The following is a 24,863-nucleotide window of genomic DNA, read 5'->3' on the forward strand; positions in this document are numbered from 1 at the left end:
TGAACGCTCACTTGCCGAACAAACGAACGGTCAAATCACTATCACCCTCTGCAGTAGATACTCGGAGTAAACAAGATAACACTCACACTGCACCTGGCTCAGTCCCCAGCAAATTGCAGGTGGGTAGATAATTCCCTTCTGTTCTCTTTATTTCAACCACCAGCCTACCGCTACGCAAACAGCACCCGCTGTTTGGAGTTTATAAGGGCCTTTACACTTATGCGGTCTGTCGGTCCACAGGTTGCACAAAGCATTTCTTGATTGAGCTCAACATTTAAGGACCAGGAACCAGGCTGTGTGTATTTGTGTGCCTATGCACCAAAGGAGGGAAGCGGCGACAAGCAATTGTGATGTCCCTTCCTTTTCCATATTTCTTCCCCAGTTGGGTAGGGTGGCACATGGCAGCGATCCCAGCACTGGGTGCTCTGACTCAGGAAGATCGTGAGTTTGAGGCCAGCCTGGGCTATGAAGTGATAATGTATCTCAAATTCTCCTTTTCCTTTCTCAGAGATAACAGAGTCTTCAGAAGCCGTCTAAGATTTAGAGCATCATCCACAAGTTGAGCATTTCCAGGAAGCCCTGAAGTTAGTTACTTCATCGTGCTTTAATGTTAGGGGCAAGGACAGTTTATTATTTCCTGAACTTAACTAAAGATGACACTGGTCTCTAGGCCCCAAAAGAACACGCCAGTGGCATTATGTAAGACTTCCAGATGTCTTGTGTCACATCACGCTCAGAGCTATTCAGATTGGGTAGGGGAAAAAAAAAATCAGTCATCGTCTCCAAGGGTTCTGCCCCAGAGGCTGAGTCTGCATGACCGAAGAAGCTCCAGTGACGGAGGACCCAGGCAGACAAAGTGGAGGATGACACCTCTCTTCATCTTCCCCTCTTCCAAAATAAAATCATGTCCCTTTAGAAAAGTCTTATTTTTCTTTCTAGGCGCAGTTAAAATGCCACCTCCCCCATGAAGCCATTCATAGCCATGTCAAGGATGGTGCCTCCAAAGAGGGCCCCTTTCTGTGTGTTCCACACTTCCCCATCATCCTGCACCCTCCTGCCGTCATTCACGCTTGTGTTTCCCACAGTCTGAAATGTGTGACTGTATTAACTCTTAACTTGTCATTTACGGATACTGTGCGCGCGCGCGTGTGTGATGTGTGAGAATGCAGGTACGTTCATGCCAGGAGAAGGCATATAACTGTGCAAGTGGAGGTCAGAGGACAACTTTTGTAACGCTGACTCTTCCCTTCCACCTCGGGATCCAGGATTCGAACTCAGCTGGTCAGGCTTGCATGGCAAGTGACTTTCCCCACCGGGCCATCTCCCCGGCCTGTGCTCATTCATTTCTGTCTGTTCTCATTGAAGGACTATAAGCTTCTGAGATGTGGGGCCTACGCCGGCCTTGCTGCCCAGTATTACAGTTCTAGTGCCAGGTGTCATGCTTGGCATCCGAAGTGCTCACTGGGGCCCGCAGAGTAAGCAAATGGCTCGATACCTGAATCTAAGGTCTCTGGGATGCAGCTGTTTCTCTGGCACCAGCCGAGAGCAGTGGCTGGTACAGAGTTATTACACACAGTGAATGCCGAAGGAATATTTCTGCTTGAAAAACAGATCAAGTTCTAAGACTAGATTATATTTATGTAAGTTGCCATTAAAATATCAGTACACTATCAACAACACAGAATTTAGACTATTAAAAACCTAAAGGTAGGCAATTAAGAACTTTAGTGAAAATCAAAAATTCTAAGGCAGGGAGCTGTTTGGATTATTATACTGATGGGCTCCGTCCTTAGAACCCCAGCAAGCTGGAAGGGAAGGATGAAAAGTGAGACCCACAAGCCAGGCATAACGGTGCAGGCCTTTAATCCCAGCACTCGGAGGGCAGAGGAAGGTGGATCTTAGAGTTTGAGGCTAGCCTGGGCTACAGAGCAAGTTCCAGAACAACCAGGGCTACACAGAGAAACCCTCTCTTCCAAAAAAGAAAGAAAGAAAGAAAGAAAATAAACAAAACACAATCTAAAGAGTTGGGGAGATTTGGGCGGGTGGGAGGGACCTTACTTGCTCTCGTATAAGCTTGTGTTTAAAGGCCTCCGCTCTCCACATCATCTCACCATCCTGACTGTGCCCCAGTGAGGTAAGTAAGAGTTATGCCCATTTCACAGAAAAAGAAACTGAAGCGGAGCCTAAGCAACCTCTGCCCCACCACAAAGCCCGTCAGCAGCGGAGTGACTTACAAATCAGGTCAGCTGACTCCAAGTGTACAAATACTCCCTAGGACATTCCTGCCAGAGTCTCAGGCTAACCCAAGCTTTCGAAAGCCTTCGCTGAGGCCTCCAATTAGCTTCGACTTCCGAACCTTACTCAGCATCTCCAGGGGCCTGGATTGGTGCTGGTGAGAACAGTCTCCTGGTACCACAGAGCTCAGAGGTGCTTCTTTTGTCAGACAGACCTAGGTGTGACGACTAGTCCCTCCACTGTGAAATTAGATCTGTCTACGTACCCTCCATCTCTTCCTTCACTTGGGAGACGGGATGATAACAATAAACACGCCACACGGCCAAGATTAAACAGGTGTCCATGATGCTCTTAGCCTAGGCAGTGCTTTGCAGCCCTGGGGCATAGGACAGTGAGGAATGGTGGCAGGCTCAGAAGCTGGGCCAGGCTGCCCCTGCGCTCAGTCCTTCCGGTTAAGCTGCTCCCGGCTCAGCCCATCCCTCTCTTCTCCTCCTGCTTCTGAGCCTGGGCAGAGGCCTTGCAGGAAGAGGTTAAGCCTGCAAATGAGGTTTGCCTGTGGTGTGCTTGTCTAGCCTCATAAAACCCCTTAACGAGAAGCAGCTCGTTGGCTTGCTTGTCCCTAGGCATTTGTCCTCTCACAGAGACTGAGTTTGTGCCAAGCCAAAACCCTGTCCCAGGGAGTTGCTGTGCGGCTCTGTGGGTTGTGTGAGGCACACGCAGTACAGGTATTATCCCTGCGCTAGACCTAGGGGCCATTTCCAGAAAGGAGTAGGAGGGCTGGAGTGGGCACATGCTGGGACTTCAGATTTCCTGTCTGAAAGACACAGGAGGAGAGAACAGGTCTCTCCAGCAGACCCCACTGCTTGGGATGTGCAAGACCCTGCTTGTGGACGCGCCATTCCACGGCGGAGGCAGAAATCCTGGGCATCTACTCTAGGGCAAGGAGGCAGGGGGCTGAGAGTACAACTAACGCTGGTCACAAAGCACTGGAGGGCCAATAAAGTCATTCATCTTGTATGCTCACATCCCCCAGTGCTATCTCCTGAGCTTAAGGAGAGCTGGAGCATGCAGGGAAAGCATCTCTTTGATCCCCGACTGGCTTGAGCTCAACTTCAGAAACTTTCCAGGAAGTTTCTAGTTCTCCCCAGAGCAAAGGCATGGATGGGTTAAGCTTCCCCCTCTGTGGACTAGAGCCAGGCTAGTTAAGCTTTATAACTGAAGTGCAGCAATTCGAAGACTGACCTACACTTTACAACATCCCCTCTCTCCCTGCCTACCATCAGGGCTGCAAATCTTGGGCTTGGATGGGGAGGAAACCACAGGCTCGGCTGCACCCCTGGGGAGCTGTAATGAGACCTCCTTTCTCTGGGTTTTGGCAGACAGGGCCCCGCCCAGCACACCTGCCCAGAAACCGAGCCAGGTGTGTACTCAACAGCTGGGGCCTCAGGGTAGGGCACTGAGCTCAGGCTATAACGGCCAAGTTCCCTGGGGGACAGGGAGACTCTTCTGGAGCGGCATGGGGCCAAAGAAGGAGACAGGAAAAAAATATCAACTGCAAAGAAACCTTGTATCTAGAGAGGGCGGCTGTGTAGGAAGAAGCGGTGGTGGATGCTGGGAATCCCTTGGAGCATCTTCTGGGGTTGAGGGGAAGCGATGGACAAATCTCAGCGAGGAGGCGATGCTACAGTTTCCCCAGGGCACAGCCCGTGTGGACCGCACATGTTAGAGTGGCGGAGCTGTTGGAGCTCGGAGATTACGAACCACACCTTTCTTGCGCCTTCTCCAGGAGTCACTGAACTGGACACAACCCAGCCCAAGGTCTCACCCCCCCCCCAAAAAAAAATCCCTGGAGGCCCCTAAATGGATCACCCGTCGTGGGAACATCCTTACCACCTGCTACATTTCCGGGGCTCTGCAAGGCTGCAGTCCGTGTACTGTGGCTGGGGACAAGAAGTTTGGGGGCCTGTGTCCAGTTTTACAGAAGGAAACAGGCCTCCCTTCCCAAGCACGGGCCAATTCTTTGCTCTCACCCTACCTTCTGTGTGAGACAGAGTTACAACTTGGGGCTCCCTCCAAGGAATCACCAGGAAGCAGGAGCAAGTCTCCAGGGGGCAAGTCTGGGCTCCCCGAGAGAGCACCCGGCAAAGCACAAGAAGGCGTGGCCACCGCACCTAGCACACGGTTCTTTGAGTCAACCTCCGGATCTCCAACTCCCCCCAAGTCTCCCGGGTCTGAGAGGACTCAGTGTGGGTCTCGGGATGATAGCCTAAGACGGGAAGTTCTCAGAAAACCCAGAAAGTCCCAGCACAGGCCGCAGTGAAGGTCCACTTCTCCCAGTCTGGTGCACTTTCCAAGCCGGCTCGACGGACTTAGGGTAGTGGTGCTGTGGTCACACTCACTTCCCCCTTTCGCGTCCTCACCTTACAGCAAGGGCTGTACCTCACAGTGGGTCTCCTCAAATCACAGGACTCGCACATTCTTACCCCTCCCCAGAGCACAGTCCCACTCCAAGGGATCCAGGCAGCTGTAGGGTCATAAATTCAATGCCCCCTCCCTTCCCTCAGGTCTTATCCTTAGGTCCCCCACCATCTCCTTCCTGGATGGAGAGCCCAGAGTTAGGGGTACCCTTGGCTGAGTAGGCCAGGGCTGCAGGCCCCTCTCCAGACACCCGCCCTGGTCCCCGGGGACCCCAACCCGGCTCAGCAGCCTCCGCAGCCGCAAACCGCAGACCTCTGAGTTCAATCAACTTGTGCTTATTGTCTGAATTCGTCCAGGTCGCCCCGACTCCAAGCTCTCCCTCCAGAATCCCCTTTCCAAACATCTTCCGGACCCCCAGCCCCAAACAGCAGCAAGCCAAACGGTGGGGAGCCACAGTCTCTGGGACTCTGGCACGCCTCGCTCAGGCAGAGGAGCTCGGCCGAGACCTTCCTCCTTGAGGACCCCTCACCACCGCCCCGAGGCTGCAGATGCGGAGGAGCTAGGAGCCTTGCGGGTGGGGATGCCCTAAACCGACTCCAGGCTTACCTGCGGGGGAAATTCGCTGCCCTTCCCGACCTGGGCAGGGGCAGATGAAGCATCTTCCCCGGCTCAGGAGACTGTTCAGTGGGTGAGCACCCAGAAGACCCGGGACAGCCTTTGACTGGCACGCGGCGGGCACCCCAAATCGTAAGAGCCGCCGACCACGCGGAGGGGCGGACGCCGAACCGGTCGGTCGTCGGCTCTCGGCTCCTTTTCTCTGCACAGCCGGCCTAGTACTTAGGGCTCCAGCTGTACTTAAAGCGACAGAGCCCAATTTCTCTGTCGCTGACTTCTGTCCCGAGCCGCAGAAAAGCAGGCTGCCAGCGGGCTCTTTAACGCCCAGAGCAGGTAGACAAAGAGCTACCGCAGCCTCTACCGTGTCGGTGGCCTCTGCGGCCTCAGAATCCGGAAGGTGCAGAGGTGGTGGGGGTTGAGGGCCTCGACCTCTACCTGGGCTGCTCCTGAGTTAACCCCTTGAATGCCAGCAGCGGTCTGGTGAGCGCTCTAGGGGTTGCAGGGGGCGTGAGCAGCTGGGCATTTCCAAGTCTCTCGGGTAGGGAGCCGAGGTGGTGCACGGGTGGGTAGGGCTGAAGAGGGGTCCTTCCTAGCCTCCTCCTCGCCACTTACTCGGCTTTTACCAATTACTCAAAATTGGCGTACTGAGTTCCTACACTCACCCTTGAAACAAGATGAAGGTCAGATGGGGCTCCATATTGCTAGAGGTTGGCTCTCTGGACCGTTACACTAAGGTGGGATGAGATAATGTGGCCTCTCTCTAGTCCAGAAGGGGCGGGACGAAAACGGATTTCTGGTATTCCGGGGACTACAGCAGAGGCGAGAGGTGTGCTCGCATTTGAAGGGGCTGCTCATGCTGCTCGGGGCGGCTTGGGGGTGGCGTTCAGTTCACAGTCCCCAAGGTGGAGGCAGTGCCTTCATCCAAGAGGCATTTTCAGGTGACAGAGTAGGGAAGAAAAGGATCCCAAGACGCCCGGTCTTTAACGGAAGGTATGAAAATTAGTGGGATGGATAGCAGGGCTCAAACCTTGGGATTCTTCTGCACTCAGGCAGGGCCCAGCTGTGATACCCCACTTTCTCGGTCAAAAAGAAAGGAGGTCTGTGTAGAGCTGCTGTTCTCAACCTGTGGGGCTCGACCAACCTTTTCACAGGGGTTTTCATTAGAAAACACAGATATTTACATTACAATTCATAACAGTAGCAAAATTACAGCTATGAAGTAGTAACACAAATTATGTTATGGTGTGTGTGTGTGGGGGGGTCCCCACCACATGAGGAACTGTATTAAAGGCTGGCAGCATTAGGAAGGTGGAGAACAGCCTAGCAGATACAGTTTCCCTGCGCCCTCCAGTCCTCAAGTCTTAAAGGAAGAGGCTCCATGGTTGAGTCTCCAGCCAGATGTCAACTAGGCAAGCTAGACATTGCATTTGAGAGATGGATGGTTATCTGCAGTTCTTCCTTGAAAAGCGCCACCATGAGGCCAGCAAGATGGCTCAAGGGGTACATGCATGGCTTTAGCCTCCTGCCAGGCTTCGACTGGAGTTAATTCCCTGAACAGCCATGGTGGAAGGAGAGAACAGACTGCTGCAAATCCTTCTCTGACAGCCACACAGAAGCCACGGCACACACAACCACACACACACACACACACACACACACACACACACACACACACACACACATACACAAAATCAATAAAACTTTTACAAGTGTAAAAAGCCCCACACGTACTGAAGTAGGGTGACTGTGAACCACAGGGCAGCGGTCTCTGGAGTCTGAGCAGAGCTGTGGGACTGAGCTCCACTGTCCTGTTAGACGGCATGGCATCTGCTTTAGCGTTAGCTTTCACAAAGGTTGCGAAGGAGCAGAATGACATTCTGAAAGCCTGCCTCCTCTTCTTTGCCTTGATAGAGGGTCTGATGGGACTTTGAGTTCTTTCCCTTGAAGCCTGTCTTTTCCCAGACCTGTGACTGCCCGGGGGGCACTGACCTGGGGCTGCAGCTCCAAGGAATGAATCATGTTCTAGGGACCTTTGCCCTTGAATCGGCTGGGCTGGGGGAGGGGGTTTATATCCGAAGGTGCACACCATTGTTAAGTTCTACAAACACACCTAGAGATCCAAGGACGGGAACCCTGGGGTGAGCCTCACCTACCCTCCCCTTAGCATGGTGGGACAAGGAGACTTTCTGACATATTCCAAGGAGTTTCGGTGGTGAGACTTGGGAAAGATGCACTTCCCAAGCACAGCAGCTTTGCAGGAAGTAAGGGCAAGGCAAAGGATCTCTCTAGTAATTCTTCCTTCTCAGTCCGGTTCCTGGACCTATCTATCCCCTTTCCTGCCTCCCTGTCCTAGTACTGCCCTGGGCTTCTCACCCTCACAGCTGTCTAGAGAGAGTGAACACAGTCCCTTCTCCCGGGAGGGTCTGTCCCCACTGCTGTGTTGGAGCTGGCCTGGGTCATCTGGGGAACAGCTTATAGCACCATGAGGGATTCTCTTTAGCGCCAGCCAACATGAATCCTGAATAAAATGGCTGTGTCAGCCAGAAGAATGTCATCAGCAGGAAAGGGGTTGTGTCCTCCAAATCTAGCAGTAGGTTTTCCATAAGGTTTTTTTTTTTTTTTTTTCTTTGTGGCTTTCTGGTCAGAGCTGGAGAGAGAGTCTGAGGAAGGGTAAGGGGTGGGAGTTTCCTTGGAGGAATGGTGTGTGTGTGTGTGTGTGTGTGTGTGTGTGTGTGTGTGTGCACATGCTTGCACATACAAGGAATTGAGCTGTCCCTGAGCATTCCTTCACAGCCACCCAGAGACCACAGGGCCGTATTCTTCCTTATACCTGGCAGCTTGTTTACCAAACAGCCTCCTCTGACTCTATCTTCTTCTTGCCCCCAAAGGGACTAGGGGACCATAATGGGAATAAGTCTTGGCTAGCCGCTTAGCCACAAGGAGGGGCTCTCAGCTTTCTGGTCCTCGCTGAGAGGGTTCCAGGCCTGAGGATCTCTATAGCCCTCCTCCCCCAAGATGGATTTCTGAGCTGCCAAACTTCAGCATACCAGAGACTCCCTCTTTGTGTCCCTCTTTCCTCCTCAAGGGGAAGCTGCACCTTGTGGAGTACCTATTTTTCTGTGTAGGCTAGCGTGGGCTTTTACAGGGGAAAGAGGCAAGACTCCAGAGGCTCCACTACTTAAATAAATAGCATGCAAATTAGCACCTGCTCTTTTCAGCCCCCAGGTCAGGGCACTTTGGTAATTGGACTGCGGCATTGAAGAGGAATGCTGTCTGGGGCTTTTGTGAAGTCAGAAAAACCAGCCTTCCCTGTCAAGGGACCTACTCCTGTGTTTGAAGAGGCCCTGGCCTTGCCCATCACGGAGGTGTGGCAGAGCGGGGGTGATGTGGTGGCCCTGGCTATGGGGGAGAGGCGTGTAGGGGTGACTCTGAGTGCTTCTTTCTGAGAGTAGGAAAACACCTGCTGAAAGGGAGCTGGGTACCAGGCACTTTTCCAGAAAGAATTGCCAGCCAACACGGGTGAGAGGAAAAAGGCCTGTGTGTGCCAGATAGACGCCCTCTGTGCTCCCTTGGCACCGCTCTCCACAGATTCCCCCGGGGGCTATGACCTCATTTATCTCCCATGCCAGCACCATCGGAGTGCCTCTTTACAGAGGGGAAACTGAGGTTTGGAAAGACTGAAAAATGTCCATAACAGAGCGGAGGTCCCAGACCCATGTGCATGAGTCCTCAGCAGGTTCCTGAGGATGATCTCTGCTCCCTGCCCCCACCTCCCCGATCCTGAGGATCCCTGACAGGAGTCTGGGCCCAGGCCTGAGCTCCTCTTGGACAATGTCCCCCTTTCAGCAGAGACACCGCAAAGAGTTTCTGAGTGGTCACGGTGGTGTCCCTGACAGTAACTTCAGAGACTGGCATGCTTGGTTAGAATGGGGTAAGCAAAAGACACTGGCCAGGTAGTCTGGTATGCTGTGCATTCTAAGGTCACTTGTCTAAGCATTTCTGGGGCCAATGTCACCTATCTGGGGCCTGACCACATACCCGATTTCCTGGTGAGACCCTTGAACAGACTGAGTCCCAGGGTAGACACTTGCACTTTGTCCAGTGGCCTGCCTGATTGCTTCTTTCTCACCAACTCTGAGGTTATGGAACTTCTCGAATGGAAAAATCCCTCCCCCTCCATAGGTCCTAGCCTGTCAGAGAACCTCCCTCCAAGCCTGTGGGTGGCTGGGCACGGAGACTACTCCATACACTTGAGCTAATGTCGTGTTTGTTTGAGACCGAGTGTCACTGTGCACGGAGCTCAGATTGGCCCCAAACTCACTATATAGCATAAGCTGGCCTTGAACTTGTGGGTCACCTGCCTCAGCCTCCTAAGTTCTGGGATTGCAAATGTGTGTGCTAACATGTACAGCCACTGCAGTGTCTTGACAGTGACAGGCATAGAGTGGGGTGATAAAAAAGAGAATCGAATGAATTCTTTGCTGCTTGGATAGGGAAAGGAGAGAGAAAGGATTTGGAAAAGGGACAGAGCAAGTGAGCCCTCTTCCCACACCGTGGTAGAATTATTAGGAAATTTTCTGGCTACATCCCTAGTCCCACTTCAAAGACCTACCCAAGATCTCCCAAAGACTCCCAAATCTTGATGGATTCATCTGTTTTGTTTGACCTTGAGAGAAATATCTAGAGAGACGATTTCCAGCTTCTTTTCTTACACAGCCTAGTGATCTCAGGCCAGACAGCTACTGCTACCCTTTCTTTAGCTCACTCATGGCTAGGAGGGTTCAGAGAGTGGCCTAAGGCAATCTGCCCACAGGTGTGGGCATGATGATGTCAGTCCTAGCTCAGGAATCACCAGGGAATTTCTTGACCTCTTGGCTATGTCTGAGATCTTTCATAGCTCTCAGTGTGAGTTTTCCTTCTCACTTCATGGCCCAGCCAGCCTCCAGGCCCTTCCTGGAGGAGGTACCAGGGAGCCTGGACCAGATTCAACTCAGAAATCAGAACTGAAACGACTCAAAAGGTCACCGTGCCCAGCCACAGGCCCTCCTACCGATGAGGCCCACATAAAGGATAAGTGATGTGCGTGGCATTCCTATGCAAACACAAGTTTCGTGGTTCCTAGAGGAGGGTTTCTCCAGACAGTGGTGTGTATCACTTCTTGCCAGATCCCTCCATAGGGCCAGCATAGGGCATATAATGAAGGGTATGGAAGGTCGGTCTGTGGGACCGTTTGAATGGGGGTATTGAGAGTCAGCAGATGCGTAGCGGAGAGTTCCAGAGCCCATCCCTCGTCCCAGCTGAGCTTTCTCTAGGGTGGCAAACGCGCCAGCTGAAGGAAGGGGCCCTGCTCCCAGCTGTGTTATTGCTCAGCAAATATTTATATAACCTTTGCCAAGACTCGCCTTTCCCACCACCCCTGCAGTTGGGAAATGCAGAGAAGGGAGCCTCAACAATCTTCCGTTGGTGAGCTAGCATCTTCCTGGACCTCCCTTACCATCCCTGAGAGAGGGAGGATGCTGGGGAGGGAGAGGAAAGGGCAGCGGGAGAGGTCGCTGCTCTAGCAAGTGCCTGATGAACTGGGGGTGTGGGGTGGGGAGATGTGTGGGAGGGTGTCACCGAGTACATTCCAGCGTGTCTATGAGCACGTCTGAGCGTGTTTATATGTACTGTACCTATATCATCTCATTTAACCCCCCAGACCCTCACCCTTCTGCCCCTACACCCGGTGTGATGACCATCTCTGCTCTTGCCTGTTATTACTGCAGAGGTCTCCGGTCACGCTTCCTGGTTCCCCTAGTGCCGCAGTGATCTCACAGTGATCTCCATCACCCCTTCCCCGAAGTCCTCCAGAGGATTTCCCTCTCACGGGACTCATGGTGGCACACCTGGCCCCTCGCTAACTCCTGACCTCATTCCTGACCACTCTCTTCTCTGTTCACTTTGCTTCAGCCACGCCGACCTCCTTCTGACTCCCTGAACATAGATCTGCTCTTGCCTCAGGGCCTTCGCACACGCTCTTCTGTTTGCTGGAGCAAAGAAAGCGTTCCCGTCCACCCTATCCCAAATGGCCGGTGCCCACTGCTCTCTACTCAACCTTGTTTCTTCCTCATAGTGCAGCATCGTGTAAGGGTATATTTTAATTTTTATGTATTTGTGTGCCATTTCATTTCATATGACTTTAAGAACAACGCCCATGTTTTCTCCTCCTGTATCTGCAGGGCCTGCCATCCAGCAGGTATTCTATAAAGTATATACTGAATGTATAGATAAAAACCATGATGTGGGCATCAGCACCATCCTTTTCAGAGCGAAGCAAAAACAGACTGGTTAACATCCCAGGCCAGTAGGAAATCGAACCATGGTCAACCAGGCTCTAGAATGTTCCACAGAATGTCACTCCACTTCCCAAGAAAGGGAAACTAACCACAGGTGCTCGCGGAGGCATAAGAGACTGTACAGCTGCTGCCTCCCAGACTGCAACGGGGTCTGGGAGTGGGAGGCGCACATGGAAGTGCTTTGCCCAGGCCAGCTCCAGAAAACAGGGGACATCTGGGAAAAGTTCACTTCGGCCTGGGCTGGAACCACTGGCTATCCCCAGGGCCCTTCTTCCAAAGCTCATTATGGGCTGGAAAGGAAAATGACAACCAGCTAAAACCTGGCCCTCGCCTAACAACGTCCAGTGGCACATGAGTGGCCCCGGGAACCCCTGCTGCCAGCAGCCCTGTGGCCACGCGTGGGTAGAGAGTGTCAATCCTCACCTGCCCCTTGTCATCCGACCTCCAGTGTCTGAGAACGAAGTCAGACGGGGCGGTGGAGGAAGCCTGCGGCACGGAGTGGGTGAGCAACGAGAAGAGGGTCTGAAAGAGTGTGAACCGCAAGGATGAGTGGGAGCCAGGTCTCTGTCTCCGGGCTGGAGATGCCACACAAGGGGGAGGACTCCAGGAGAACCCCTTGAATACAAACTGGACGAGGGAGAAGTGACAGCTGGGAGATGCCACTTATTCTCCCTGAGCTCTGTCAAATGCAAGGTCACCCACTTCCTTCTGGAAGTCGCTCCTCCTCTCCGGTGGCTGCTCGGTATAGACTTGTGCCTGGGTGGCTGTGCATCCTTCACACACCCTGCCTCTACATCTAGCCACCTCTCACCCATGATCCGATGGGTCTCCCACAGTGTCCACCTCTCCTTCCAACTCCTGGGTATGCACAGAGCTCTGCTCTATCTGTGGCACATGCCCACATGGCACCCTCTCCCACCTGCTCTCTCCACGAGCCTGCCCTGCATATTCCGAGAGCGTCTATCCATGTCTGGCGTAGCTACATGCTTCGGACCTCTCTTTTCTAGTTTGCTTTTCAAATCCAGACGTTCATGCATCCGCTGGTCCTGCTTCATTGTGTCCGGGACAGCGAAGCAAGACTAATTCTGTCTTCAGACCTCTTGGGGGAATCCTCCTGCAGAGAGCTTGGTGGGGAAGCCTCCTGCTTGGTCCGCTGGCCTCTCTTCAGCTGCAGTGAATGGTCCTTTGCTTGCCTGACCAGAGACATCTGATAGCCCAGAGGCCTGAACCGGCCCCTCAGGAACAGCCTAGGACAGCTCTGTCTTTGAGCTGGAGTCAAACAAGGACGAGCATTCAGAGGCTTGGGTCGCTCATTTGCTGTTGGCCCTGAGTTCCCAGCTGTGGCCACTTTGTGGCTCCCCAGAGTGAGGACGATGGAGAGGTTGCTTAGGGCCATTCCAGCAGGGGTCTCCAGCAATGGTTTGCTGGGCATTCAGCAACATGTGAGAACCCAAAGCTGTTGACAGCAAGAGACGGGGTGTCTGTGTTTGGAGAGCTGCTATTCCAGTGGAAGGCATGTGATTCCCTCCTCCGCCATGCTCCCAGGTTTTAGGGAAACAAGATACGCATGGCAGAGCAGTGGTAGACTGGAAGGGAGTCAGGCCTGGGCTTTGCTAGGGTTCTGCCACTTTGAAGTTAGTTAGGCTGAGTTCCATGTCCTGGCCTATGTTGTAAATCAACGTAAAGAACATCTCATTCGTGTTGTTGAAATTAAATGAGATAATTCCATGTTAGTGTTATATAAGCTGCTCCTTTACAATTGTCTAGAAATCATAAAAGTGCAAATTAGTATAGTGCAAATTATGCACGTGAGGCTCGGAACAAGCCAGAGGCAGATAGCAATCATACTGTAATGGGGTAAATTAGGGAAAACTCCCTGGTGAGAGGGTATTTGGAAAAGCATCACCACTTAGGCAGGAAAATTCTATCTCAAAGATGGCGTCTATAGATTTGGACTTCTAGAAAGTCAAACAAGAGAAGGGAAGACATAAACATTTATTGAGCACCTACTACATCGAGAGTACCTTACATATACTGGGCACCTACTGCATACCACATGCCATATGTGTGTGTGTGTGTGTGTGTGTGTATTGTGTTCTGTTGCCTTCCAACAACAATCCTAGTTCCATATTGTTATTTATACTTAGCATAAACAGATTTCCCGAAGCTTCGGAGATGGTGTCTGACCCAGCCTATCATACTTCCAAATTTGTGATCTTGTGGTGATGTCAGCTTGCATGAAACTTCCGGGCACAGACAAGCTCGGCTGGCGTATCACAAAACATACAGGTTGTGGAGCGGAGGAGGGGCTGACAGTGAAAGAGGAGAGACAAACGGACAGGGAGGCAGGTGGGCAGGGCTGGCAGAGAGGAGGAGCCATACCCATCTCAACAGCTTCCCTTCACGCCTCTCCTCCGTGATTGTCAGCCAAACTGCACGCCATCCCAGGAAGTGAAAACTCCAGCAGCTCAATTGTAGGTTACTAGGACACCCAAAGGAGGGGCCACTCCTCAGTCGGCATCAGTCGCCATGGTAACCAGCACGCACCCGGCAGCCCCTCTGGAATACCTGGCTTACTCCAGGTTTTAAGAGGCACAGCACAAGATACACACTAACTCTGCAGACAGAGAATGAATGGTCTGCTACTGTGTTTTGAGAATGAATGGAGTTTTGAGAACCAAGGACGCTCTTCCATTACAGCAGCTCCCAGAATCTGATTCTGCACACACCTTTCCTTCCTTGCTTCTTATTTTCTTTTTGTGGTGCATGTGTCTTACCACGCTCCTCTCCTCACTGATCCCATACAGACACCTATGTCTGTGACCCAGCCAGATCAGGCTGGAAGTGTCACTCAGTGCTGCTAGAAGTTGCTGCGTTCAGTAATGAGTGGGAGCTGAAAAATAAATAAGCAAGCTTCTCTGGCTCTCGTGGGGTCACCAACCTCCTAGAAATCTCCAAGCCTCGGGTGCTATGGCAATAACCTGTGCATGCCCCACCTCTTCCTTCTCATGCCCAGGCCATCCCTGCTTCAGATCGGCTCACTCTGCAGGTGCCCACCTGTACACTTTAATGTGTCATCTAAGATGGGGGATGTGTGCTGGGAAATCTTCAGTGATGGTGCTAAGATGTAGGACTTCTAAGGTGTAACTCGATCGTGACAGCATAGATTCGTGGTGAGTTATGGTGGGGGCAGCTTCCCGATAAAGGCCCCTCTCTCATGTATGTTCTCCTGACCCTCCACTTTCCCCCACAGAAGGTCCTGAGCAGACTGGCCCCTCAGTCTCAGACACCCATCTCCCAGAAGTGTAAGAAATACATTTCTGTTCTTCATAAATGACCTCTTTGTGGTATTGTGTTATGGCGACATCCAGGGAGCTAAGACACCAGCCCAGACCACCTGAGTTTGGGACAGCAAGCGCAGCAAGCCAGGTCATGATGGGGGAAAAGGTCAGTCACTGGGAGCCTGTGCACAATTAGCTTAGTTCTTAGTTCATTTTGTGAATTTATTGTGTGTGTGTGTGTGTGTGTGTGTGTGTGTGTGTGTGTGTGTTCATGTATACGTGTGGTGCAAGTACCCCCTGAGGCCAGAAGAAGATGTCAGACCCTGCAGCTGGAGTCATAGGTGGTTGTGAGCCGCCCTGATGTCAATGCTAGGAACCGAACTCGGGTCCTCTGAAAGAGTGGCAGGTACCCAGCCACTGAGCCATCTCTCCATCCCTACAATTAACTGAGCTCTAGGCACAGCTACATGCTGTACTCATGACTCAGACCCCAAGCCACATGTGGGCATCATTTGGCGAAGGAGAACATTGCACGCACAAGTGAAATGGGTCAGAATAAGTCCATATTGCTTAGCAAATAAATTCCTCTCCTCCCAGTGAGGATTAGACACGTCATTTTCAGCATGAAGGCAAACACACACTTGCAAATAGTGTCACCATTATCTAGGACGTGCGTGTGACAGCTCAGGTCTGCCAGCGTGTTGATGTCTGTCCCCAGATGACTAACGATGGCTAGCATGCATGGAGTCCTTACGCTGTCTAAAGTAGACATAGCAACAAAGTTAATTCTCACATCGTATGAGACAGAGGCACTGGGGTCCACAGTTTTCAGCTGTGGTACCAAAAGAGGAAGCAGAGCACTCATCTAACCTCACCTGGCTAGGCAGAGGAAGAGGCAGGATGCTACACACACAGCAGCCTGGCTGTGTGCCTTTAGCCACTCTCCTGCTCCGGCAGCTGTGATATCGCTGTGTTGATAAGCCTGCTCTCAAAAGCCTGTCTAATTAACTGCATGCTGGGAGGAGCAAAGGGACAGCAAGACAGCGTGGAAAAGCAATGAGACCGCCCCAAAAGAGAAGTCAAGGCCAAAACTCAGTGTATCATCTACCAAGTTTAAGTCACTCTATTTCGGCTTGGGTTTTGTGGGATGTTCCTGTAACCTCAGAACTTGGAGATGGAAGGCAGAATGATTAAGAGTTTAGGGATACATGGCTTGTTTGGCAAAGTTTCTACTGCATGAGTATAAGGACCTGGACTTGGATCCCCAGCATCTATATAAAAGCCAGGCATGGCAGTATGCATCCTTAAAGCCAGCACCGGGGCTCACTGACGCCAGTCCAGCTCAGTCAGGGAGCTCCAGTTTCGGGGAGAGACCTTGTCTCAAAAAAAAAAAAAAAAAAAAAAAAAGGTGGCGTGCATACACACACTCACATAAACACACATTTACTGTATACATACAGAGTTCAAAGGCAGACTAGACTACACAGTGGAGCCAGCAAAGGCAACATAATGAGACTCTGTCCAAAAGGGTAGAGGAGACTGAAGAGATGGATCAGAAGTCTAGAGCACCTGTTGCTCTTGCAGAGAACCCAGCACCCGCCTGGTGGTTCACAACCCTGGTGGTTTGGATGAGAACGCCCTTCCACAGGCTCATGTATCAGAATGCTTGGCTGCCAGATGGTAGAACTGTTTGGAAAGGACCAGGGGGTGTGGTGTGGTTGAAAGAGGCGTGTCACTGGGGGTGGACTTTGAGGTTTCAAAAGTCCATGCCATTCCCAGTTAGCTCTCTCTGCTTGTGCTTGTGGTCTAAGACATGAGCTCTCAGCTACTGCTCCAGGACCACGCCTGTCTGCCTACGGCTGTGCCCCCTGCCATGACTGTCATAGACTCTAACCTCTGGAACCATGAGCCCCAAACTAAACGCTTTCTTTTATAAGTTGTCACAGTCATAGTATTTATCACAGCAGTGGAAGGATAACTCATACAACAACCATCTGTGCCTCCAGTTCCAGGGGATCCAACACCCTCTTCTGACCTCTGTGGGCATCAGGCATGCTCAAGGTACATATATATACATATGTACATAAATATATACATACATGCATACATACAGGCAAAATACTTGTACATAGAAAATGAAATAAATCTTGAATTTTTTTCAAAAATAGAAAGAAAGGGGAAAGAAGAGAAGGAGGGAGAAAGAAAAAAAGAACTTTATTTTGATATTGTAACAACCTCTAACTAAGACAAAAACCATTAGCTAAGTGAATAGAACACTAAGTCGAGATCGGGATAAATACTTTAAGCCAACATCCCTATATACTTTTCAAAGTGCCCTTACACACTCTTTTCTACTTGGGCCTCACCAGGCAAAAATAATTTCATTTTTATTCTTTCTTGTTTGCTTTGTTTGTGTTTTTTTAAGACCAGGGTTTCTCTGTGTAGCCCTGGCTACCCTGGAACTTTCTTTGTAGACTAGGCTGGCCTCAAACTCAAAAGTCTGCCAGCAGATGCAGAGATCCATAGCCAAGTACCAGTCTGAGCTCCAGGAGTCCAGTCGAAGAGAGGGAAGAGGGAATTATATGAGCAAGGGGGGGTGTGTGTGTCAAGATCATGATGGGGGAGATCTACAGAGACAGCTGAACCAAGCTTGTGGGAGCTCACGGACTCTAGACCGACTACTGTGTAGCCTACATGGAACCGAACAAGACCCTCTGCAAGTGAGAGGCAGTTGTGCAGCTTGGTCTGTCTGAGGGGCCCCTGGCAGTGGGATCAGGATCTATCCTGGGTGCATGAGCTGGCTTTTTGGAGCTCACTCCCAATGGTGGGAAGCCTTGCTCAGCCTTGACGCAGGGGGGGAGGGCTTAGTCCTGCCTCAGCTGAATGTACCAGGCTCTGCTGACTCCCTATGGCAGGCCTTACCTTTTTGGAGGACAGGATGGGGGGAGGGGCTGGATGGAGGGGGAACAGAAGGAGGGAGAACTTTTTAAATAAATAAAAAAAGCGGGTGTGTGTGTGGGGGGGCCTGCCTGCCTCTGCCTCCCGAGTGTTGGGATTAAAGGTGTGCACCACTATACCCAGCTTTAATTTCCTTTTTATAAATGAACAAAGTACGACTCAGAGAGGTTAGATGATTTGCTTAGTACCACACATCAAACCAGAGATGCTTAGGGTTGAACTCCAGATTCTAAAGTTAACCCACTGCTCCATCCCATGCAGAGATCCACCAGCCAAGGCCGCGTAAACGGATCTGCCGACCAGCACTGCAGCTGTTTGGTGCTATCCCCCCGGGGGGCAACAACCATCATCGACTTCAACTGCACATCCTGTCATTTCTTATAGACCCAGAAAGTCTCCAACCTAACACTTATTTAGTTAGTTAGTTCTAGGGTATTATGATTTCAAGGCGAAATGTTCCCCATAGGCTCGCGCGTCTGAACACTTGGAAGGTTGTGGAGCCTTTAGGAGGCGGAGCCTTGTTGGAGGAAGTGTGTCCCAGGGGGTGGGGCTTGACATTTTATAGTTCGGCCCACTTCCTGTCTGCTGTCTGCTTCCTGACAGTGGATGTAGTTTGGTGAACCGCCTCCCTGTGGTGATAGACTGTGAGCCAAGGTAAACCTTCTTCCTTCAAGTTGCTTCTCAGGTATTTGACCAGTGAGGAGAAGAGTACGTGGAGATAGAACCCAGGGCCTCCCATCTACGAGGCAAGGGCCCTACCCTGAGCTACATCCCTAGCCCCTTACCTACCATTTAGATCTGAAGTCCCTTCAGGGGAGAAACTGACGTCTCTTCCTGTCCTGGAGCATGGGTTCCTCCCCATGTGTCCGTCCCCGCACCCGGCAAGTTCATGGGCCAATGACAGACCTGGTCTAGCTGCCCACCAGTGGAATGACTAGAGACTAGCCAGGAAACAGACAGCAAAGGCAGAGGGAGATTCAGGGCATCTCTTCCCTGTCCTACCACACTCAGCAGGCTCTCTGTGGGAAAACCCGCGCACACCCAGTACCCACGCAGAATTCTTGTCCCTGGTAGAGTTGGATGGGCATCTTAGGGCCTGGCCGTCGGGTGTGGGCTAAGCTGGAGGCAGAGGTCGGAGGCTCTGTTATGAGACTGGAGGTGTCTCTTTAAGACTTGAGTTCAGTGCCTCTGGGATAGAGAGCCAGTCTGGGAGAAGGCAGGGGCCCACAGTTTATTTGATTTGACATTTTTCAACGCCAGGATACTTTAAAGCCAAAGAGGAAACGAATCCCATCTGTTGCTGAGCCCCCAAGCACAGTTCAAGAGGACAGGCTAGGGAGGAAAAGGAGGGGATGGGGGGGGGGGAGGGAGCAAGAAGCTGGAACATCTAGCCACACACAGAGCTCGGACACCACCTGGAAGAGACAGGGTGTGGCAGCCAGTCACCACAATCTCTCTGTGTTTACCCGCAGCTCCCTCAAGATGGAGCCCGCTGATGCTGTCTGCTGCTCTGTGACCCCTGGTATAGGCTGCGCCGTGGCAGTCCAGCCAACGCTGCAGATGGCACACCTCTGTGCACCATGAACAGCACCCCCTGGGGTTGTGGGGTTTGGCAGGCCTATGACTGGTTTGGCCCGCCACTTCCCATCAGTTACTGCCTCAGAGTTCCAGCACAGCCCACCCAGACCAGCCCCGACACAGACAGACATGGAGACACACGTCAGAACTACATCCGGGATGGGATCGGGGTAGAGTCGGGTGAGGGGACTCTTTGAGTTCCTGTCTCGTCTCGGCCCCAGCACCTGAGTCTGGTTCTGGCCTCAACTCCTTCCCGCTTGTCTCTGGAGGCTTGGGATGGGGAGGACAGATGGCTGGGAGCCTTATCTCCTTACTCAGATTAAATTCCAGACCCCACTATTTTTAGAAAAACAAATTCCTTTTGTCTTTTCAAGGGGTAAGAATGTCCCAAGCTGTCATGTGTGACAGTCTGAAGTGCTTTGGGAGTGAATGTCGCCCTCCAGGACTGCCTCTGGTGTCACGCGGGCGATCGGTATAGGTGCCAATCTTTAAGTGGCTCGCTGACAGCTTGAGAACTTCCATGGGAGGCGCACCAGGGCGTGAGGGGGTCTGGAAAACTGCTTCATTTTAGAAAGTACTGACATTGGGTGGGGGCATTGTTTTTCTTTTTTGTCTAGCGAACAGCTGAGCAATCATTAGCTCCGTGCTGACATACTCAGATGAGCAGTCCACATTTCTTTCAGTTTTCCTAGATGATAATATTCGAATTAATCAGCAGGAGTGATGATGAAGCAGAGTCCAGCTGCGTATTAAGAACTTTGTCAAAGAACTTGATACTGTGTAAAAGGGAACGAGGTCCCAGCCACTGTGCCTGTGCAAGCAGGGGCTGAAAGAGGCTGTCAGGATACTCTAGAAATTTTTGTACAAGATGAGAAGATCTTCAAACTATTGGGAGAACTCAGGGCAGCAGTGATGCTCTGGGTAGGCCTAGGAGGCTTAGATTTTTTTTTTTTTAATTAGCTATAAAACTCTTAGAAGAAAACACAGGAGAAAAGCTATATGCCATTGCATTTATCAGTGCCTTCTTGGATGTGGTACCCAAAGCCCAGGCAACAAAGAGAAAAAAATCAAATAAACTGGACTTTTTCATAGAGAAAAACTTTAGCAGATGGTGTATGCTTGGAGCCCAGCTACTAAGGATGCTAAGGGAAGAGGATTGCTTGAGGTCAGGACTTCAAAACCAGACTAGAAAACGTAGTGAGGACCTCCCAACACACACACACACACACACACACACACACACACACACACACACACACACACACACACACACACACACACACACACACTGAACCAGGCATGGCTGAGGCATGAGGATCTTGACTTTGAGGCCAGTCTGGGTTATTGATTAAGACCTTGCCACAAACCAAAATCCAAACAATTTTTGTGTCTGTGCATCAAAGGATGTTATCAATAAAAAAGGTCAGCCCACAGAATGGTAGAAAATATTAACAAATCATGTATGTAATAAAGGATTACTACCCAAAATATATAGACTCCTAATAGCAAAGTCGAAATAATCTAATTTTTAAAAGGGCAAAGAGTTTGAGTAGACATTTCTGCAAAGAAGAACTCCAAATGGTCAACAGCACTGGTCCTTAGGGAAGTGCAAACCCAAACCATAGTGGAACATTGCCTCCCCTTTATAGAAAGGCTATTATTTAAAAAAGAGGAAAACAAAAAATACTGGCTGAGGTTGTGAAGAGAGAGAGAGAGAGAGACTCTTCCATGATGGTGATGGGACTGAAAACTAGGGCAGGCATCACGGAGAACAGCATGTTGATTCCTCAAACAATTAGAAATAGTATAGACCTGCCCTGTGGTCCAGCGATCCCATGACTGGGTGTATTGAAAATATGACTGAGTTCACATGTTTATGGTAGAGCAATTAATAATAGCCAGGCACAGAATCAACCTGTGTGTCCACTGATGATAAATAGTAAAGAAAATGTGGTATACATCCATGAAGGAATGTTATTTGACAATAAAAAGAATGAAATTCTGACACTTGCAGTCACATGGATGGAAATGGAGAACTGTGGGGTAACTGCAGCCAGCCAGGCACAGAAGGTTCCTTGTTCATGTTCCCAGTTCATGTACCACTCATATGGGGAAGCTGAGAAGTGGGTCTCACTAAGAAGGAGAGAGCCTAGGGGTGGCTATGGGAGCCAGAGAGAGTATGAGGTAGGAGGGTGAGGGATGATGGTTAACCAGCACAGAAGTACAGTTGAAGAGTAACTTTTGAAAATGATTTATTTTATTCTTAATTGTGTGTGTGTGTGTGTGTGTGTGTGTGTGTGTGTGTGTGTGTGTGTGTTGCAGATGCACCTGAGTGCAGGTGCCTAAGGAGGTCAGAGGCATGGAATCCCTCTGAAGCTGGAGTTACAGATGGCTGTGAGACACCTAACGTGGGTGCTGGAAGCCAAACTCAGGTCCTCTGCAAGAGCAGCATATAGTTTTAACGACTGAGCCATCTTTCCAAACCCAAGAGTAACTTTTAATATTCTTTTTTTTTTTTTTTTTTTCCATTTTCTTTTTTTTTTTTTTTTTTTTTTTTGTGATATATATTTTTTATTTTACAATACCATTCAGTTCTACATATCAGCCATGAACTTTTAATATTCTATGGCATTACTAAAGTATGAGAAGTATCCCCTGATGTTCTATGGTTGGCAGCAACTAATTGTATGTTTCAAAATAGCTGATAGAGAGGATTTTTCATGTTCCCAACACAAAGAAATGATGTCTTAGTTGATGGATATGTCAATTACTTGATCTGCCCATATTGTACACCTATAGTGAAATATGTACAATTATTTTCACCAAAGCGAAAAGCAAAACAAAATTCAGGTGTGATAGTGCATGCCTATCATCTAGTACTTGGGAGGGAATTCATTCAAAGTCATTTTCAGCTACATAGTGAGTTCAAGGCCAGCCTGTGCAGAATGAGACCTTGCTTCAAAAACCAGAACCAAACAACAAAAGAACACCAACCCCCAACCAAAACGAAACTAAAACAATATATATTTGAAAAAACACAATGAAACTGTATTTACCATCCATTAGATCTTAAGTGTCCCATAGAGGTTATGTGTTGGAAACTTTGGGGTGGGGCAGTAGACCCTTGAGGAGGCAGAAGCTAGTGTAATGTGTTTGGTTATTGGGAGTGTGCCATTAAGGGCTATGAGACATTGTTCTCACCCACGGGGCAGCTGGCTTCACCATGCCCTCCCTCCACGGTGTGCTGCATTGTTAAGGGCTTCAAAGCAACAGGGACAACCAGCCATGGACTGAAATCCTCAAACTCAGATCCAAACAAAACTTTCCTCTTTTAAACGAAGCATCTCGGGTATGTTGCTACAGTAACTGGTTGCTACATGTTGCTACAGTAACAGGTGTGTTGCTACAGTAACGAAGAGCTGACTGACACGGTTAGGATGGTTATTTTTTCTTAAACCAGAAACTAATGAACAGTGAGGCTTTCAAGACTGTAAAACTGGTGGCGATGTACAATGGTCCAGTACAGGGCTCCTCAAAAGAGTACACGTAGAATCACTGTATGACCAGCAGTTCCTTTCTCTGTGTACACCCCAAGAACAGACACTTAGACAACAAACAAGTATTTATACAACTTGGAATCACGGTGATTCCCAGTTCCTAAAAGATGGCCAAAAAGACGAAAGGACAAACAGAATATAGCACACACAACCAGTGAATGCCATTCAACCATAAAAAAAGGAAATTCTGACATAATATGGATGAGTTTCAGTGATGCTATGCTAGGCAACATATACCACAAAAAGACACAGTATGAGTCCATTTGCATGAGTTACCTAGAATAGTCCAATCCACAGAGATAGATGCTAGTTGCCATGGCAATAGGGAGGGAGGAAGAAGCCACTGTTGAATGAGCACAGAATTTCAGCTTAGTCACTTGAAATGTACTGGAAGTGGACGGTGGCAACCAGGGACAACAATGTAAATGTACTTAGTGCCCCTCAACTGCATTTAAAAATGGTTCTTCTGAGGCCCTCCCCACCCCCTCACTCCTTGCCACCTGTGGCAGGTGAGAGAGCTGGTCACGAGAGTGGGAGAGCTAGCCCTGACCCTCCCTGGGTGCAGCGCACAAGAGAGTGGGCATTGCACCCCGTGTGGGCAGCACTAGAGCTGACCCTATTGTTGGGGGCTGGGATGTTGACTCTGAGGGCGTGAGAAGAGCAGAGCTGACCCTGTCCCACCCTCATTTGCCATGCAGTGCCATGGGCAAGGGAAAGATGCCCTTCCTCCTCCCCTCCTTGTTATCTATGGCAGGTGAGAGAGCTCCCCCCCCCCCCCCCCCCCGTCATGGTCACAAGAGTGAGAGAATGAGCCCTGCCCCTTACCAGCTGCAGCACACAAGAGTGCCCTGCACCCCACCTGGACAGCACACTAGAGCCGACCCTGTTGTTGGGGTACAGGTGGGCCAGCTCTGAGGGCATTCGAGCAGAAGAGCTGACACACATACCCCATACCTCCCTACAGCAATGGGCAGAGAGGGTCCTGCACCTCACCTGGGCAAAACAGCCGAGCTGGTCCTGCTGGTGTGAGTGTGAGTGAGCCAGACCCCAGGGCCTGGGAGCAGACCTGGCCCCCCACCCTTGCTGCGGGCTGCATTGGGTGACCTAGCTCAGGCAGTGCAGGAGAGTTTGCCAGGGTAGTGATGACGAGGGAAAGCTGGTGGGCTGACCAACCCAGCTACCAGTCAGGCCCAGAACCAGGGCTATGAGATAGCCCACACCAACATCCACCTCATCTATGAACTGCTGGAGCATGTGAAGGGGACGAACCTACAGATCCAAAACAGCGGGATCTCCATGACACAGGAAAACAACAGGACATCCAAGAGGAGCCCTGGTGAGAGCCCATTATCCCTGGTGTAGCAGAAACCAGAGGCCTCGAGCCAGACCACTGACTCGTGGCAATGAACCCTTGCAAGTAAAGATGAACGGACGAAAGGGTAAACTGTGTGACTCAACGGGCCACACTACAGCTTCCACGGCAAGATTCTTCTCTCTCTCTTGTCTCATTTTTGGTTTTTCTTTTGTTTTGCTTTGTGGGGGAGGCTGCAAGGGCAGGAGGCAGATGCTATGGACCGGGAGGTGAGTAGGATTGGAATCCATGATGTGAAATCCACAAAGATCAATAAAAGTTAAAAGAATTAAAAAAATAATAATTCTAGCTAGGCAGTGGTGGTGGTGGTGCATTCCCAGCACCTTGGAAGACAGAGTCAGGCAGATCTCTGAGTTCCAGGCCAGCCTGGTCTACAGAGTGAGTTTCAGGACAGCCAGGGCTACACAGAGAAAAAAACCCTGTCTTGAAAAACAACACAAACTGCCGGGTGGTGGTGGCGCACGCCTTTAATCCTAGCACTTGGGAGGCAGGGCCAGGTGGATCTCTGTGAGTT

At 50.6% G+C, this 24,863-nt stretch overlaps 1 protein-coding gene across 4 annotated transcripts in view; it reads right to left on the reverse strand.

The window, feature by feature from the left end:
• Positions 1-24,863, reverse strand: part of Nav1 (neuron navigator 1) — a 258,871-nt gene that overhangs the window by 70,222 nt on the left and 163,786 nt on the right. The window contains exon 1 of one of the 4 annotated variants that reach the window (XM_076547498.1): positions 5,260-5,476. The exons of the other annotated variants lie outside the window; for them this stretch is intronic. Within the exon in view, the coding sequence (XP_076403613.1) occupies positions 5,260-5,312 (53 nt within the window). The 5' untranslated portion in view covers positions 5,313-5,476. Of the gene's footprint in view, positions 1-5,259; positions 5,477-24,863 lie in introns of those variants that run through there. 4 annotated transcript variants of the gene reach the window in all.

Source organism: Peromyscus maniculatus, chromosome 11 (genome assembly GCF_049852395.1).
Source record: "Peromyscus maniculatus bairdii isolate BWxNUB_F1_BW_parent chromosome 11, HU_Pman_BW_mat_3.1, whole genome shotgun sequence".
Classification (NCBI taxonomy): Eukaryota; Metazoa; Chordata; class Mammalia; order Rodentia; family Cricetidae; genus Peromyscus; species Peromyscus maniculatus.